General features: G+C 50.7%; 1 protein-coding gene across 2 annotated transcripts in view; it reads left to right on the plus strand.

Moving 5' to 3' along the window:
* LOC133343462 (synaptotagmin-1-like) overlaps positions 1-15,630 on the plus strand; it is a 54,120-nt gene that overhangs the window by 13,616 nt on the left and 24,874 nt on the right. For both annotated transcript variants that reach the window (XM_061553099.1, XM_061553109.1), the window contains exons 2-3: positions 14,317-14,370; positions 14,968-15,153. In XM_061553099.1, coding sequence (XP_061409083.1) covers positions 14,985-15,153 — 169 coding nt within the window. In that variant the 5' untranslated portion in view covers positions 14,317-14,370; positions 14,968-14,984. The remainder of the gene's footprint in view (positions 1-14,316; positions 14,371-14,967; positions 15,154-15,630) is intronic.

Here is a 15,630-nt window from a genome sequence, read left to right on the forward strand (position 1 = left end):
TAATTTGGGGATGCTGTTTGCGATGTGCGTGTCCGGGTGAAGGCTTACAGTGCCCTGTTCAAAGATGCGCGCGTTCAGAGCCACCGTTTGCATAGGAGTGAAACGACAGAGTGAGCTAGTTTGAGGGCAAGGTCGTGTTTGTCCGATGAGCAATATGCCTGCGTCACCACCACCATCATCATCATCATTGTCATCCTGAGTCATAATCTGTCCGCGGCTGGTTGAAATCCTCCTTAAGCCATCGCCGTACCCGCACGCTCCTCCTGCGATGTGCCACGGCGGGTGGCTCCTACGGCGCGAGCCCATTTTCGTCGCTCCACCTCCACAGTGGACATACCCGCGGAGCGTGAGCCATTCCCTTGGCCGTCGCTCCGCCGTCCCTCATGACAGGCCGAGCATCGTCCCCGTCCCGTGGCCGTGACTCGCCCGGTTGGCCCCGGCCCCGCTCGCTTCTCTTCACGGTTTCACTTTGGTCTTGAAACCGCGCGCGTGCGCTCTCTCATCCACGCGTTCCTCTCTTTTTGTCTCTTCACGCGGAATTCTGAGTGTGTTGCATCGCTCTCCCCGATGCCACTTTACCCACTTTTACATTTCTGTTTCGCTTTCTTCGTCGGTGGCCACGTTTCTTGGGTCGTGCGTCACAGCGGCTGATACGCACCAATGAAACATTTTGGCGCCAACTCAATTCAAGAAGCGTATTAAATTCTGTATCAGTAGTGCTGTTCGTTTGCTGCCCGCATGATGTTTTGGGCCTTTTGGCTTCTGCTCAGCAACTCTGTTTAAAAATCTCTTTTTTTTCCCACACCACTACTGGCAATGAAGCAAAGACCTGGGAGTTATAGAAGGTTCAGAGTCAGACTGCGACTTTACTCAGCTAGCAAGGACCCATTGAGCTAAGCAGCTGTGCTACAAGAACGGCCACAGCCCAAGCAAGACTGGCAGTAGTGGTGGCAGTTAAAGGGCATCGCTGGGAGGTCAAATAACCCACACAAGAACCCGCATGACCTTCTTCTTGGTTCTTTCGGTAAAGTCACGTGGAAGAGAAGTAATACAATTATAAAAATAAAACATAATAAAATAATTCTCACGACGTTTCGGCCACAATGCAAGCAGCCGTCCTCAGGTGAAGAATTCTTCACCAGCTGTCCTCAGGTGACTTTACCAAAAGAACCAAGAAGATGAATCCCTGCAGTCACGAAAGCTTCAAATCCAAATTTAACCCGCACGACGTTGGGTGGTCCTCATCCAGCAGTGGAATCACAAAAAGGACTTCAGGCGTGCATACAGCTGAAACGCACCACGCGAACCGCGATGCTCCAAATGGAAATGTAGAAATGTTCAGCTGAAGCGTGAATTAAAAAAAAACAACTCACGACACGTGCAGCGTGTATGTAAATAAACAGATGCCGTAAATATCAATTACGCGTTCCGCAGAGGTCAGTTTGGGTGTGAGGAGAGTTGGGCCGCTCAAGGCCGGGGCAATGCGTGCTCTTGCTTGGCTCTCGTACGGGTCAGAGAGTGCAGCGGACGCACGTCCAAGATGCCAGGAATCTCACGGCACGGCAGCGTAAGCAACTTGGGAGGTCCCGATTCCATGCCCTCTGGCCAGTATGGCCAAAATACCCTTGTAAGTTGGAGCCCTTTCGAGCTGCCTTTAGCCCGAAAGCCCTTCTGCCAGCAGTGGCGTGAGCAAGCCATTGCAGGGGCTGCACCTTTACCTCTGAACTGATTCTAGATTTGAAGCTTTCGTGACTGCAAGGATTCATACTCTTGGTTTTTTCGGTAAAGTCACGTAGGTAAAAAAATGAAATTAAAATTAATAAAAAATCTAATAATAAAAAATCACGACGTTTCGGCGGCAACACAAGTCTCCGTCATCAGGTGGGACCGTCACAGCCAGATTTTGCTGTATCAAGTGCAAACCTGATGACGGAGACTTGTGTTGCCTCCGAAACGTCGTGATTTTTTATTATTTTATTATTATTAATTTTAATTTCATTTTTTTACCTACGTGACTTTACTGAAAAAACTCTGAACTGATGTCGTGGCGGACGCTTTTTTTGAGCGGGCGCGCCGCTCGCTCCGCCGCCGCCGCCGCTGTGTGCGAACACGCGGGAGGTCGCGACTCGGGACTCGGTGTAATTATGGAAACTTTTATCTGACGCGACGTCAGCCGCGCCTGCGCCCCCCCACGCTGCCAGGGCCCGCCGTGTTTGACGCACGCGCGCGCAAGCCGAAAGGTCAGGCCAAGTGCGTCGCCACGCTCGAGACGAACGTCACGGGTTGGTCGCGGGCACAAGTTGGGAATTCCACATTGCTATGGTGGTGACCGGTCATTGTCCGTAAGGGGCATCTTGGAGGGACCAGGAGGAGAGGCTGAATACGGCACCACGGTGGCGAGATGTTAAATACCTCGCCTGGTATGCAGGAGGTCGTGGGTTTGATCCCTGTATATTTGGAGTTTGCGTGTCTCTCTCCCCGCGGTCGTGTGGATTTTTCTCCGGGTCCTCCGGTTTTCTCCCTCCACGTTTAGAATCAACATAAGTTTAGAGTAGGAGTTTAGGAGCTAGATGGCAATGTCGAGGTCTACTGCTGGCCACGATCAGAGGGCTTCAGGAAAGAGAGAGTTCGCGTCATTCTGAAATTCCTCCTCCGACGTTGGAGGAGTGCAGACTACCGCAGTTTGCTAGAAGCCCCATAGTAAACCCATGTACCTGTGCAAGAACCAGAGGTCGCAAACGGGTTTTGATTCCTTACTCGTACCCGTACCCGGCCGGACCAAGGTCGCAAACGGGTACCCGGCCGTACCCGTACCCTACCCGTACCCGGCCGCACCAGGGTCGCAAACGGGTACCCGTACCTGGCCGGGTACGGGTAGCCGGGTATCGGGTAGGGTACGGGTATCGGGTACCCGGTTGCGACCTCTGGCAAGAACCTGAACTGTACTGCACATACTGAACGTGTGAACTCCCCCCCCTCCCGTGTTTCCTCTGTAAAAAAACAGGAAAAAAAACCTAGTTCCCTCCCTTCGTGTCGTGATTTATAACCCTGCCCTGGCTCCGGAGCATCTCCAGACACGGCTCGCATTTTGACACCGCTGCCTCGCAGGCAAATTGCACAGTATCGCATTTGTCATGTATTTGTCACGTGTCGCGCTGCGTCTGCGAAGGATACATCGGTCCAACAGCGGGAGAAAAAAACCAACCCCAAACCCCTCCTTCCAAAGCACCAAGGCAAACAGCATTACTCAGCAGGCAAACATACGTTAGGCAAACGAAACTCAATTACGTGTTCGGGACATTTCACGTAATTCAGGTCAGTTCCGGTCAATTCATCTCATTAGGAGGGGTATCACAGGCGAGCGGTAATGTCATTCTCTCCATCCGTCCGCCTGCGTTCTTAATGCGCGCGTTATCACGTGCTTTGCTTATCAGCGCAGAATTCCTGTCAGACCCCGTTGCAAAATTATTTTCCACTCTTGGGAGAGGTTTTCGACGCCGCCGCCGCCGCCGCAGCGGTGTGACGGTCAGCGGCACTGCAACTCGCAATGCGAGGAGGTCGCCCGTTCGGCAGGTGAAACAACGGGGAAAGTTTCTTAAATCTCTCCCCGTCGCCCCGTGTCCGTGTGGCACTATAAGTGCAGCTCAGCACACGGCAGATGCCTGCGCAGCGCGACTCACAACCTCTTCTTGATACCAAGATCCAGGATGGTCATCGTGTCTATGCGCCGCTTCTCGGTGGCAGCCCCAACAGTCTGGAACGATATCCCTCTGCACATTCGCAGCATCACCTCAATAGCCTCTTTCAAGAGAGACTTAAAAACTCGTCTCTACAATCACGCTTTCGAGCGACTCTGAGCTTGGCTCCGCGCCTCTGAGTTGCGGCCACTACGGCTGCAAATTTGCGCGCGTTACAAATTGAACTATTATTATTATTAGTGCCACAGCCAGTCGATTGGCAAGAGTCCCATGCGGTGCGATAAAGCGTGGGCTACTCTTGCCGGTTTTTTTCAAGTCGTCTGACCTGCGTAGTGAGAAGAGGAGGAGGCTGGACAAGTATGCCCCTCTCTACACAGCTCCCGAGCGGAGGAAATTCCGCCTGAGTGGCACGAGTGAGAAATTGCAGGGCTGCATCCGTCAACCTGTAGCCCAGGACAGCGGTCGGTGCTTTTGACAACAACTGAGGCTGGAGATGAAGTCTATCAAATGTCCAGGCTTTGGCCAGCACGATCAGAAAGGCTGTCCTGAATCTTTTTTTGTGAAAATCTTGGTGTAATATCACTCTGGCTTTATGCTCACCGCTCATAATGCGGGCAGTAGGCAACACGAGTAGTGGGCGGGGCTACCCGAGTAGTGAGCGGGGCTACCTGAGTAGTGGGCGGGGCTACCTGAGTAGTGGGCGGGGCTACCTGAGTAGTGGGCGGGGCTACCTGAGTAGTGGGTGGGGCTACCTGGGTAGTGGGTGGGACTACCTGAGTAGTGGGCGGGGCTACCTGAGTAGTGGGTGGGGCTACCTGGGTAGTGGGTGGGACTACCTGAGTAGTGGGCGGGGCTACCTGAGTAGTGGGTGGGGCTACCTGAGTAGTGGGTGGGGCTACCCGAGTAGTGGACGGGGTTACCTGAGTAGTGGGTGGGGTTACCTGAGTAGTGGGTGGGGCTACCCGAGTAGTGGACGGGGTTACCTGAGTTACTGAGTAGTGGGTGGGGTTACCTGAGTAGTGGGTGGAGCTACCCAGAGTAGTGGACGGGGTTACCTGAGTAGTGGGTGGGGTTACCTGAGTAGTGGGTGGGGCTACCAGAGTAGTGGGTGGGGCTACCAGAGTAGTGGGCGGGGCTACCCGAGTAGTGGGTGGAGCTACCCGAGTAGTGGGTGGAGCTACCCGAGTAGTGGGTGGGGCTACCCGAGTAGTGGGTGGGGCTGACGGAAGGAGGGAGGGGAGTTGCCAGTGTGACCGCATGTCCCGGTTGAGCCTCCAAGAAATCTTCTTGGTTCTTTCGGTAAATTCACGTAGAATGGAAATAATAAAATAATAAAAGTAAAACATAAAATAATTCTCACGACGTTTCGGCCACAACGCAAGCAGCCGTCCTCAGGTGAAGAACAGGTCCGTCGATAAGACAGAGTCTGAATGACACGTCCTAGGCTTGGAGCGTCCATTTAAGCTGGGAGGGAGGAGGAAGAGCGCCTTGACAAAATAATTTGCATATCAAGAGGAATGTCACTTTAGCGGAGATCACGGTTCAATTCTGTGATACGGTCACGTGGAGGATTCCAGAAACTTTCCCCATTGTTTAATCATCTTCTACGCCAGGGGATGAAATCGAAGCAGCTTCCTTTGGTATCGCACATGTGGTGTGCTCACCGTTGCAGCACCTCTGTGGCAGCTGCGTACGTTCATCAATTTAAAAAAGGTACAGATTTTATTTTCATTTCCCTAAGACATTTCTGCATGCGAGGAAGCTGGTTACCATTTTTAAAGTTGTTTTCCTCATACTGGTAATGCAAAAGAAACCCATTTTTAACAAGCGTATTAAATATACAATTATTACACTCCTGAAATGAGTCTCAAGACTCAATCGAGGCTTTCCTGGGTAAATAAAGGGGCAATTGTTTCGGAGTATTTATTAATACGCTTTATTTATTGATGCGGTTTTCGTTATGCCTGTGGGTTTATATCGAGTACAAAAATAATATACAATAATAAATGGAATGTTTAATGCTGCATTGGGTATTGGCACACTGTCTCTGCGTGAATCCCAGGTGCTGAGGTTAATTCTTCAGGCGCAGTTTGCAGAGTACCGGATGAAGACAAAGTGAATCGCTAATCGCGCGCACTGTTACATAACGCGACTGATGAATGGCGAGGGGTGATGAGAATTACATTTCATATTCGAGTGTTAAGCAACTTAAGGGAAAGGTCGTCAAAGCCAATTTGCATTCCAAACCCTCCCCCCCCTCCCCAACACCCCTATAACGTATTAGAATTAATATCCACAACCTTTTACGCGGGCAACGCATCCTGCGTTGCGATTGCCAATTAAGTGACGCGGGCGTGATGGCCACTGCCCATTAGGCAGAGTGGACACTCACGCGATGGTTTAAGTTGAATAAATAAACGAATCGGTAAATGACGCATTTTTATTAATTCAGGGGGCAGCGTTGGAGCGGTGGTGCCGCGGTTGGCACGGTGGGTGCTGCGCTACGAACCCGCCGGTCCCCAGGTTCGATTCCCGACCACGTCACCAACCCGCACTGACCGGCGTGGTGAAGTATGGCAAACGGATCAACCCTCGACCGACAACGGCTTGGGAGGGTGGCCTTCGCTGAAATTAATCGATAAGTAAACCTACGCAGGGAATCATCGGTGACGGCGAGTCTCAGGTGCCTTTATCAGGAGGGTTTCATTGGGGTGTTGGGGCGATGCTCTTGGCCAGTGGTTCTTCTTAGCCTGGGGTGCACGCACCCCCTGGGGGTGAAACATCCCCAAGGCTCAAGGCCGTTGTTAATGTTGGGGGTCTTGAGTCTACTCAAATATATGTAATCGTAAAAAGAAAAGGGTGCTTTTTTTTTTTACGGAAAATGTATACACAGGCCTAAGGCTGTTGTTGTTGCATTCAACAACATCGCAAGCAGACAGTGAACTCGCGTACACTTCATGGAAGCGTGACTGCGCTTAATAAAATAGAAAAATCACCGTACACTGAACAATCTAACATATATACACACACTATAACAAGACCGCTTCTTGTTGCGATTGAAACGTCGTGGGTTTTTTTTGCTTTTATTATTTTTTATTTATTTCTAATTTTATTTTCTTTTACTCTTTTTATTATTGTGGGTGTTTTGCTTTTACTATTTTCTGTTTATTATTTTAATTTTCATTCTTTTTATTTAGAATTGTCAATTTCTTTTATTATTTTTCTATTTACGTGACTTTACCGAAAGAACCAAGAATATATATCCCGTACCGTAGATCAGTGGTTCTTGACCTGGGGTGCACGCGCACCCCCAGGGGGTGCACGCACCCCCTGGGGTGCACGCAAGATGCCCTTTCCTGGTGGGGGGTGGGGGGTGTTAGCGAGACACGGACAGATTTTATTTGAAGGTAAATCATGGGAAAGGTAAATCAAGAACGAGCACGTAAGTAACAACCACTTTGTTTCATAGAAGCCCTACGTATTTATATTAACATAAATGTTTTAACGATTGAGAACCAAAGTGGTGCGAGGCTGCAGCAGAGGTCGCAAACGGGTTTTGATTCCTTACCCGTACCCGGCCGCACCAGGGTCGCAAATGGGTACCCATACCCGTACCCGGCTGGATACGGGTAGCCGTTCCCTACCCGTACCCTACTCGAAATGAGTGACAAACGGCTACTCACCAGTGACTCACGGCCTACCCGTACCCGTACCCGGCCGCACCAGGGTCGCAAACGGGTACCCGTACCCCTACCTGGCCGGGTACGGGTAGCCGGGTATCGGGTAGGGTACGGGTATCGGGTACCCGGTTGCGACCTCTGGTGAGGCTGCAGTCAAGGTGTAAGAATCACTGCTCGAGGCCGATGAGAGTCATGGGAGGCAACAGCAGCACCGGAAGAACCACGTCGCCCACACAGAGTTAGCTCTGAACCTGGATCCAAGGTGGGGGGCAATGGGGATGATTTCCCCCCCCCCCCACCACCAGCCATCCCACCACCCCTTTGATATTCCCAACATTGCTATGTTATGTATATTTACCATCAAGAATTTTTTTTTTATTAATGTCAAGCCTTGTTTAAAAAGCTTGACATTTCAGGACCGCCCCCACCCCCCCACCTCTTTGGAGGTTTCTAGAACCGCCTCTGATCCTGACCCCATCTGATGAAATTGGCATGGTTTCTCAGTGTCGTTGGGGGTGTTAGGGAGCATGGAGTGGCGCTGCAGCGGTTAGCGCACTGCGCTGCAGAACCTGGCGACCCGACTTTCCACTCCCCGGCCACGGCTAGCATCAGTGGCGAGAGGCACACACCACACAATTCACCGACCTGCAACTGACCAGCGTGGTGAAGTATGGTCGAGCAATCCCCCCCCATTCCCCGTGACTTACGACACGGCATCCATCCAACAGTGGAAAAACAGCGAGGCTGAAGGTTATCACATTAATTTTTAATTATATCATGACCTTTAGGCTTTTTGCAGTTACAATATATCGTCTGCGGTGTGTTATAGGAGTATTGCAAATGATTTTCAGCTGCTGTGCAGATTAAATATTTCAGCTTAGCATGCATTATTGATACTGGAGTCAGTATATATTTTTATATATTAAATCTTTTATGAAAGGGACAGGATTGTAACCCGGTATCTGAACAGTGCTTGCTCAGAGGTGAGAGACGCTGAGCCCGGCGCTGCTGAGAGCCTGGTTATCAATTCGGGTTTCAGCCTCTGCCTGTGATTATATTATCAAACTGGGTTCTCAAGGGTAGAGGCACTCAGCCTGGTCGCTCATGTCGGCACAAAGAAACCCATCGCATTCAAGTTAATTCGGCGCTTAATTTCCAGCTCTGAAGATTAAACGTATCGGTTTGACTGCCGGTGCAACGGACATTACTCTCTCCTAGTGGCAGAGCTGGTGGGAAAGTGCTGCCCTCCGCTGTGTGTGGATCAGAGGTCGCTTGAATAAGTGTCTGCGATATCTCAGAGGTAGCTCTGTGACATCCACTTCTGTGGGCCGTGTCGTGCCGCTCCGCGAGAGACCCGAATGGGATCCGTCGTCTCGTGAGGACGCGAACGCCGACAGCGGAGTTGGGATTTAAAATCTTGAGATTTTTTTTTCGTTCAAAATAGATGTTTCTGCTTCAGTTGGCAATAGGGCAGGACTCATCACCATTGGCACCCCTGAACCAGCGGTGTTATTTCCACATTCCCACGGCGGGGCTTAGTGTATTCTAGATCATGATAATAATAATGATAATGACAATGCTTTATTTCTACAGCGCAGTGAGAATATGGCGACGGCTTTGGAAGAACGGCTTCATCCATCAGTGGATTGACCGTGGCTTGACAATGATGACTACGACGACCACCACCATTGACGTAGCCGGGAAACAGCCTCACCGAGTCTCAAGGCCTCTTCGTCAAAGGAGGGTTCTGATACATAGGAGGCAAACAGCGGGGGCGTTTTCACATCGCCCTCCTCCTCCTTCCTCCTCCTCCTCCTTCCCTCCTCCTCCTCCTTCCCTAATGAGGCAATAACGCGAACGCGGCGGTCGCCGCCGCCGTCGCCACTCAATATCGCGGCGCGCGAATTAGGTCAGCCGCCCCACATCTGGGCTTCCCGTGAAGTGGGATCTCGTGTTATTAAGAAAATTTTACGATGTTATATGAATGTGGCAGGCAGGGCTGGTGGAACAGGTGGGGGGGGGGGGGGGTTAAAAAAAAGCCTAAAACATGAAGGATTCTAAATTAAAAAAATAAATTGTCTTTTCCCCAGCCACCCCCCCCTCCCCAACACACACAATATTATTCGAGTTGTGCCACGGACCAAATCACCCGGAGTGCACCCGGCCGCGTCAAATCCGGCAAGCCGAGCGCGGTGCAGCGAGCGTCGCGCTTGGGATGAGGCCGGTCGACCGCCCGTGGGGGTGTGCCAGGTGCTATAGGCCGCTTGCATGTCCCGCTTTCAATCGGAAACAACAGGGGCGGCAGTGCAACAAAGTCCACCAGTTGCAACTGCTCTCTCTCGCGCGCTCGCCGCCCTCGCCAGCCGGGGAGTGGACGTGGGGCGATCGCCGGTGCACTAGTGGGTGGCTGCCGCGGGGCTGAATTCGTCGGCGGAGAGTTTAGAGTGTTGAGTTGAGTCAATTCGATTTTCAATTTCTGCATTCATGCAGTGAAATTAATTAATGCATCCATGTATGTATTAGTTTAACACGTCCTTAGGCTTTCGCGACTGATGTTATTCACGATGAAGGTTTTTGGGTTAGATCGCGTAAGTATAAATGTGCCGATTTAAAGCTTTCGTGACTGCAGGGATTCATATTGTTGGTTCTTTCGGTAAAGTCACGTAGAATGGAAATAATAAAATAATACTAAATATTTGTATAAAATAATAATAATAAATATTATTTTATTATTTCCATTCTACGTGACTTTACCGAAAGAACCAAGAAGATATAAATGTGTCGTAACCCTCCACCACCCGACACAGCCAGTAAGGTTTGTCACGTAAACGACGTGCCGATGAGTTTGCTACCTCAGCCCACCGGTGTGTTGGAGAGTAAGAATAGTCAAGCAATCCAAGAAGATATCGCCTTGCTCTATTTGAGACCGGAAACAGGTGGATTGCTTCACCATTCTGGTAAATTGCCCGATGACCCTGGCTGTAATTACCAGCGAAACGTCTTACTACTCGGATCGTAAATGTTGTGGATTTACTCTCCAACACACCGGTGGGCTAAATGAGTCACTAATTTGCGCTTTGTTGACGTGACAAACCTGACCGGCTGTTGTCAGGTGGTGGAGGGTTACGACACATTTATACTTACGCGATCTAACCCAAAAACCTTTATTATGAATGTATATGGATATATTTAGACATGCCATTGCGGTGAATCGAGGCATCGCTGCAATTAATTTTGAGCAAAACATTTTTTCTGCAAGATCGAGCATTACCGGCGCACAGCACGACGTAGGCAGATCTGACGTCGTTACACTCGCACATCGAACATTCGGATTTTTCGCGGTGGCTGATCTTCGAAAACAAATGTCGCCTCCCCCCCCCCCCCCCCGGGAAAAATACCACAGACAGACAGACAGGGATGGAGAGGCAGGCAGAGGGGGGGGGGTAGGAGATCCGTGACGACGACTCGGAGCGAGACACGATTAGCATTAATACCGGCACGGCCACATTGTGGGCCGCTACAGCCAATTACGCGCTTGCCACTCACTGCCATTCCGCCCGGGCCCTAATGTGCCCGTCTCAGTTGGGGCGTGCGTGGTGCCTTATTCCATTAGCGGAGGCAGCAATTAAAACAAAGAGGCAGTGGCGCGCGCTGGCGGACTATTTGCGCGCACGTGCGCGCATCTCCCGAGACCCGTGTGACCCTGCCATTCACGCGAGGAAATGAACGGTTGAATGAATTAATGTGTGTGTATGTGTGTACATATATATATGCAGGGAGCGGTAGTGGAGCTCGCTGCGCTATGAACCCGGCAACCCGAGTTCGATTGCTACCTAATGGCCAACACCAGTGGCGATTAACTAAAGTGGTCATGGGCCTCCCCTAGGTCGACTCAGCCTCAAAGATGTACCTGGTGTGGTTTGTAAACATCAATTCTCGACGTCAATATGTACTCCCTTGCAATCCCCAAAAATGCCATCTGAAAGAAGACCACTGGGGAGACAAAGGCGGCCGGGCATGGCGTTGGCCGTCCACCCCCTTCATAGGTGCTCGTTAACAGCACTTGCCCCAACAGCCTGTTACAGGCTATAAGGGGGATCTTTGCCTCTGTACATGCGTACGTACATTACCATTGCGTTGGGATATTTTCAACACTGACCCGCCAAAGCACTTTCTCGCCAGCTGAGAATCATGTTTTCTCGCATGGCGAGCTGAAATCTAGACAAGTTAAAATCGCCTGCTTTTGTTATCGAACTTTCACCACCGGTTCCCCAGCAAACCTCGCCTCACTACTCTCGCCTTGCGCTGAATCACACGGGTAGATCCCTACGCAGCGTCACTCAAAATCTGCTTCGGTCACCAAAGGTCTTGAACTGTTACAGCCTCACGTCGGTTCTCTGCTGTCGCCCCCTCGCTGCGGAACTCTCTATCCCTTTGCACATCCACAACATCAAATACACTCTGACTTTCAAGAAACATCTAAAGGCCTCTCTCTATCTGTTTGGGTCGGGGCTTTCGAGCAGCCCTGTTGACTCGTCTGCAAAAATCTGGTGCGTTATAAATGTCATTATAATGATCCATGTGATCAGGGTTTCGATTTAAAGCTTTCGTGACTGCAGGGATTCATTTTCTTGGCTCTTTCGGTAAAGTCACGTAGAAGGGAAATAATAAAATAATAAAAATAAAACATAATAAAATTATTCTCACGACGTTTCGGCCACAACGCAAGCAGCCGTCTTTAGGTGGAGAACAGGTCTGTCGAGAGACAGACTCTGTCTCTCGACAGACCTGTTCTCCACAGACTCAATGGCAGCTGTCCCTGTGCACATGCACGAGTTGCCAGTGCGCGGACAGGCAATGGGCCTGGTAGGAGTCACGTAAGAGACAGTGAAGGTGATCATTGGTTTTTTACCCTTTTATCTGGCAACAAAACTGACACCTTTTTTACAAGGAGTCATGTTTGTATTGACCACAATACCTGCAGTCGGAATGCAAGCAAAAAACACAACTCTGATAATGTATGCGCTTTCCTTGAAATTGATGTGCGCCTTTTGGCGTCATCTGGTCCAACACCATGTGAGACTAGGCTCTAAAGAAAGCTGCTCGGGTGTGGACCAATCAACTTCAAGGACAGTGCATACATTATCAGAGTTGTGTTTTTTGTTTGCATTCCGACTGCAGGTATTGTGGTCAATGCAAACATGACTCCTTGTTAAAAAGGTGTCAGTTTTGTTGCCAGATTAAAGGGTAAAAAAAAACAATTATCATATTTTGCTACTGGCAAAGGAGGTTCCAATGGTGAGACAGTGAAGGTATCGAGAGCCATAGCCGCTGAGTGCGTCACGATTAGGCGAGCTGACGTTGTGTATGATAATAACGATAACAACAATAATTATAATAATGTCACATTTGTCACGCATGCAGGTTTCGTTCGCTCTCGGAGAGAGAGAGAGTAGAGAATGATTCAGAGGCGTGTGAAACCACAATCAAGTGCTTGGGATGAGAGCCAGACCCAGCACTACCAACAATTGTCCAATTTCTGTGATCCTATAGTGGGATGTTTGACCAACTCCATCCATGTTTCTACACGTTGGGGGGAAAAAAAAACCGTATGACCCGGATGGGTGGATGACACTCAATCCCCATACAGATGCAATACAGATGGGAATGATCCCACTTGCTGTACTGACATCGCACCCTGGCAAGCCACTAGATATCAACCTCGACGCCCTCAGGTAGGGGAGGGAGTTTCACGAAAGCGGGCGCGTGATCCACCATCCACTCTCATCTGCCTACCACGACGCAGGATTGCAGGCGGCGCCCGCTCGGGTATTTGTAGCTGTTGTTGTTGTTATCTATATTTTTCCATTTATTTTTTAAAGGTTGCCATTATAAATCTGGGAGCCCATTGAGATGCCATAAATGATGTATGGCTTATGAATAGTGCATGGTACGTTAAGGCTTTGCGTAATTTTAACACTCGGCCCGGTGACATTTTCAGCGGTGATGGAGGCTCGGCCGGGTGAATTAAGCTCCCCTGGACTGGGGACCTTGAGGTCTTTGCTTTTTTTGTGTCCTCGTTTAGTTTTGGCCGAGCACTAACCGGCAAGCGTGCCAGTCCGTCTGCTGGGCATTTGTTCATCTGTATGTATGAAAGTTGAACTTCTTTCGCACCGTACGTAGCCAACCGAGCTAATCGGAGGTGCGGGGGAAGGACAACAAACTAAACACCAAAGGTAGTTCAAAACAAATGAGTGTTCAATCTAGATGCTTTAAAAGTCCATAGCTCCAGTGGCTTCCTAATAACGGAAGGAAGGGCGTTCCAGATGGCCGTGGAAGAGCATCTGAAAGCGCGCGATGCGATGACCGTCTTTGTTCGATGGCGAACGAAAGGGCCGCTGTACAAGGAGAGGCGAGCGATGGAATCCTGCGAATGGTCAATGCCAGGCAGGCATTGTCATGGGGCTACGGGTCAGGGTATGGAATTCAGCGTCAGGGCTACGTTGAGGTCAGGGTTTGGGGTTCACGTGAGGAGTGTGGCAGCGAAGAGATGGGCGACACCCCTGAGAGGTCGTCCGTTGAAGTCACTCTGAATGTTCCGGCCGCCGGGAGCATCAGCGGAAGGGCTGTGTGGTTGGGGATGGTTGACTCAGCCCATCATCCCTCCAGAGTCCATAAAATGTGCACCGTTTTGTTGTGAGAGGTCAACGGTGGTTGTTGCTGTGGATGTCCTGGCCCTGCCATATGAACGTGGAATTTCCACCAGTGGCTCAGGGTTGGATAAACAGGAGATGAGCACTGCTGCCACATGGCTCATTTGAGCAGAACATCACTTTGACTCTTAATGATACATTGTGTGTGTGTCTCCCTCTTTATCACCATCACCACCTCCTCTTCCTCCTCCCCCTCCCCATGCCTCGACCACCGCCCTGACACAGCCGGGGACGTCTGATCAAGACAGCGGAAGTCTCAGGATCCTCCTCATTCGCTCGGTACGTTCGCCCCACGCGAACTTCGGTCTTTGATGCCAGGTCTGTCTTCTCAACAACCTGTTCTTCACCTGAGGACGGCTGCTTGCGTTGTGGCCGAAACGTCGTGAGAATCATTTTATTATGTTTTAATTTTATTATTTTGTTATTTCCCTTCTATGTGACTTTACCGAAAGAACCAAGAAGATGAATCCCTGCAGTCACGAAAACTTTAAATCGAAAAATCTGTGTGGTGATCCACCAATCTCCTCGCTGCTGCCTCCACAGCGCTGAGTTACAGCAGCCACGCCACGTGCAGCAGCAGCAGCCGCCACTGCCGCCCTGTGTCGCGGGGGTCAACGATACAATCGAGATGGCGAAACCCCAGACTATGCTTTGATCGAACCGTGACCACCTCCTCCCCGAATCGTCGCGGTCCCCGAATCGCGACGATTTATAGAACTATACGACAGGGGATGATTGAGCGGCGTGTTCCCGTGCCGTGTGCTGCTGACACCAGTCGTGTCCACACCGCAATGCGCCACCTCTCTCTCTCTGTGCTCGGTTGTTCCCCCTCCCCCCTGCCCCCCCACTCCGACCCCCCCCCCCCCCCCCCAACAGGAAGAGGAGGGGAGACGATGACCGCCGCTCGCCGCGCTGCCATCCGGGCTCCGCCCCCCACCTCGCCCCCCACGCCTCCTCCTCCGCCTCCGCCCCCCAACGCCAACCGCACGGCGGGGGGAGACGGCGGCGGGGGGCTTCCCCGCATCCGGGACAAGTTCATGAACGAGCTGGGCAGCCTGCCCCGTGCGTGGTGCATATACAACAACATCAACACCTCCGAGACCGCCGACCGCCGTCGTCATTAACACCGTTATATATTGCCAAACTCATTTATCTAGCACGGTCATCTCAGATGTTCTTCTGCTGGCCATCTGGAACGCTGTGCCTTCCGATATTAGCAAGCCACTAGAGCTATGCACTTTTATATTGAAATTAGAAACCGATTTCTTTAGAACTGCTTTATGTATTTAGTTTGTTGTCCTTCCCTCACACAGTGCGAAATAAGTTAAACAAACATGCGCTTATCGGCATTTGTACCGCCGCCATCGTAAGGTTACGTTGCGAGCGGCACAGCAAGGTGCCGTCGCATGCCATGGCGTCATCGGGAGGGAGAGGGGAGGACCGTGCTTGTCCTTTTAGCGCTGGTTTTAAAAAAATAATTGAATTTTTTTTTATTTTTAGCACTGTTTTTTTACAACTTTTGTTTACACCATGGGGCCT

This window comes from Lethenteron reissneri, chromosome 2, assembly GCF_015708825.2.
Source record: "Lethenteron reissneri isolate LAM-NWPU_2019-01 chromosome 2, ASM1570882v1, whole genome shotgun sequence".
NCBI lineage: Eukaryota > Metazoa > Chordata > Hyperoartia > Petromyzontiformes > Petromyzontidae > Lethenteron > Lethenteron reissneri.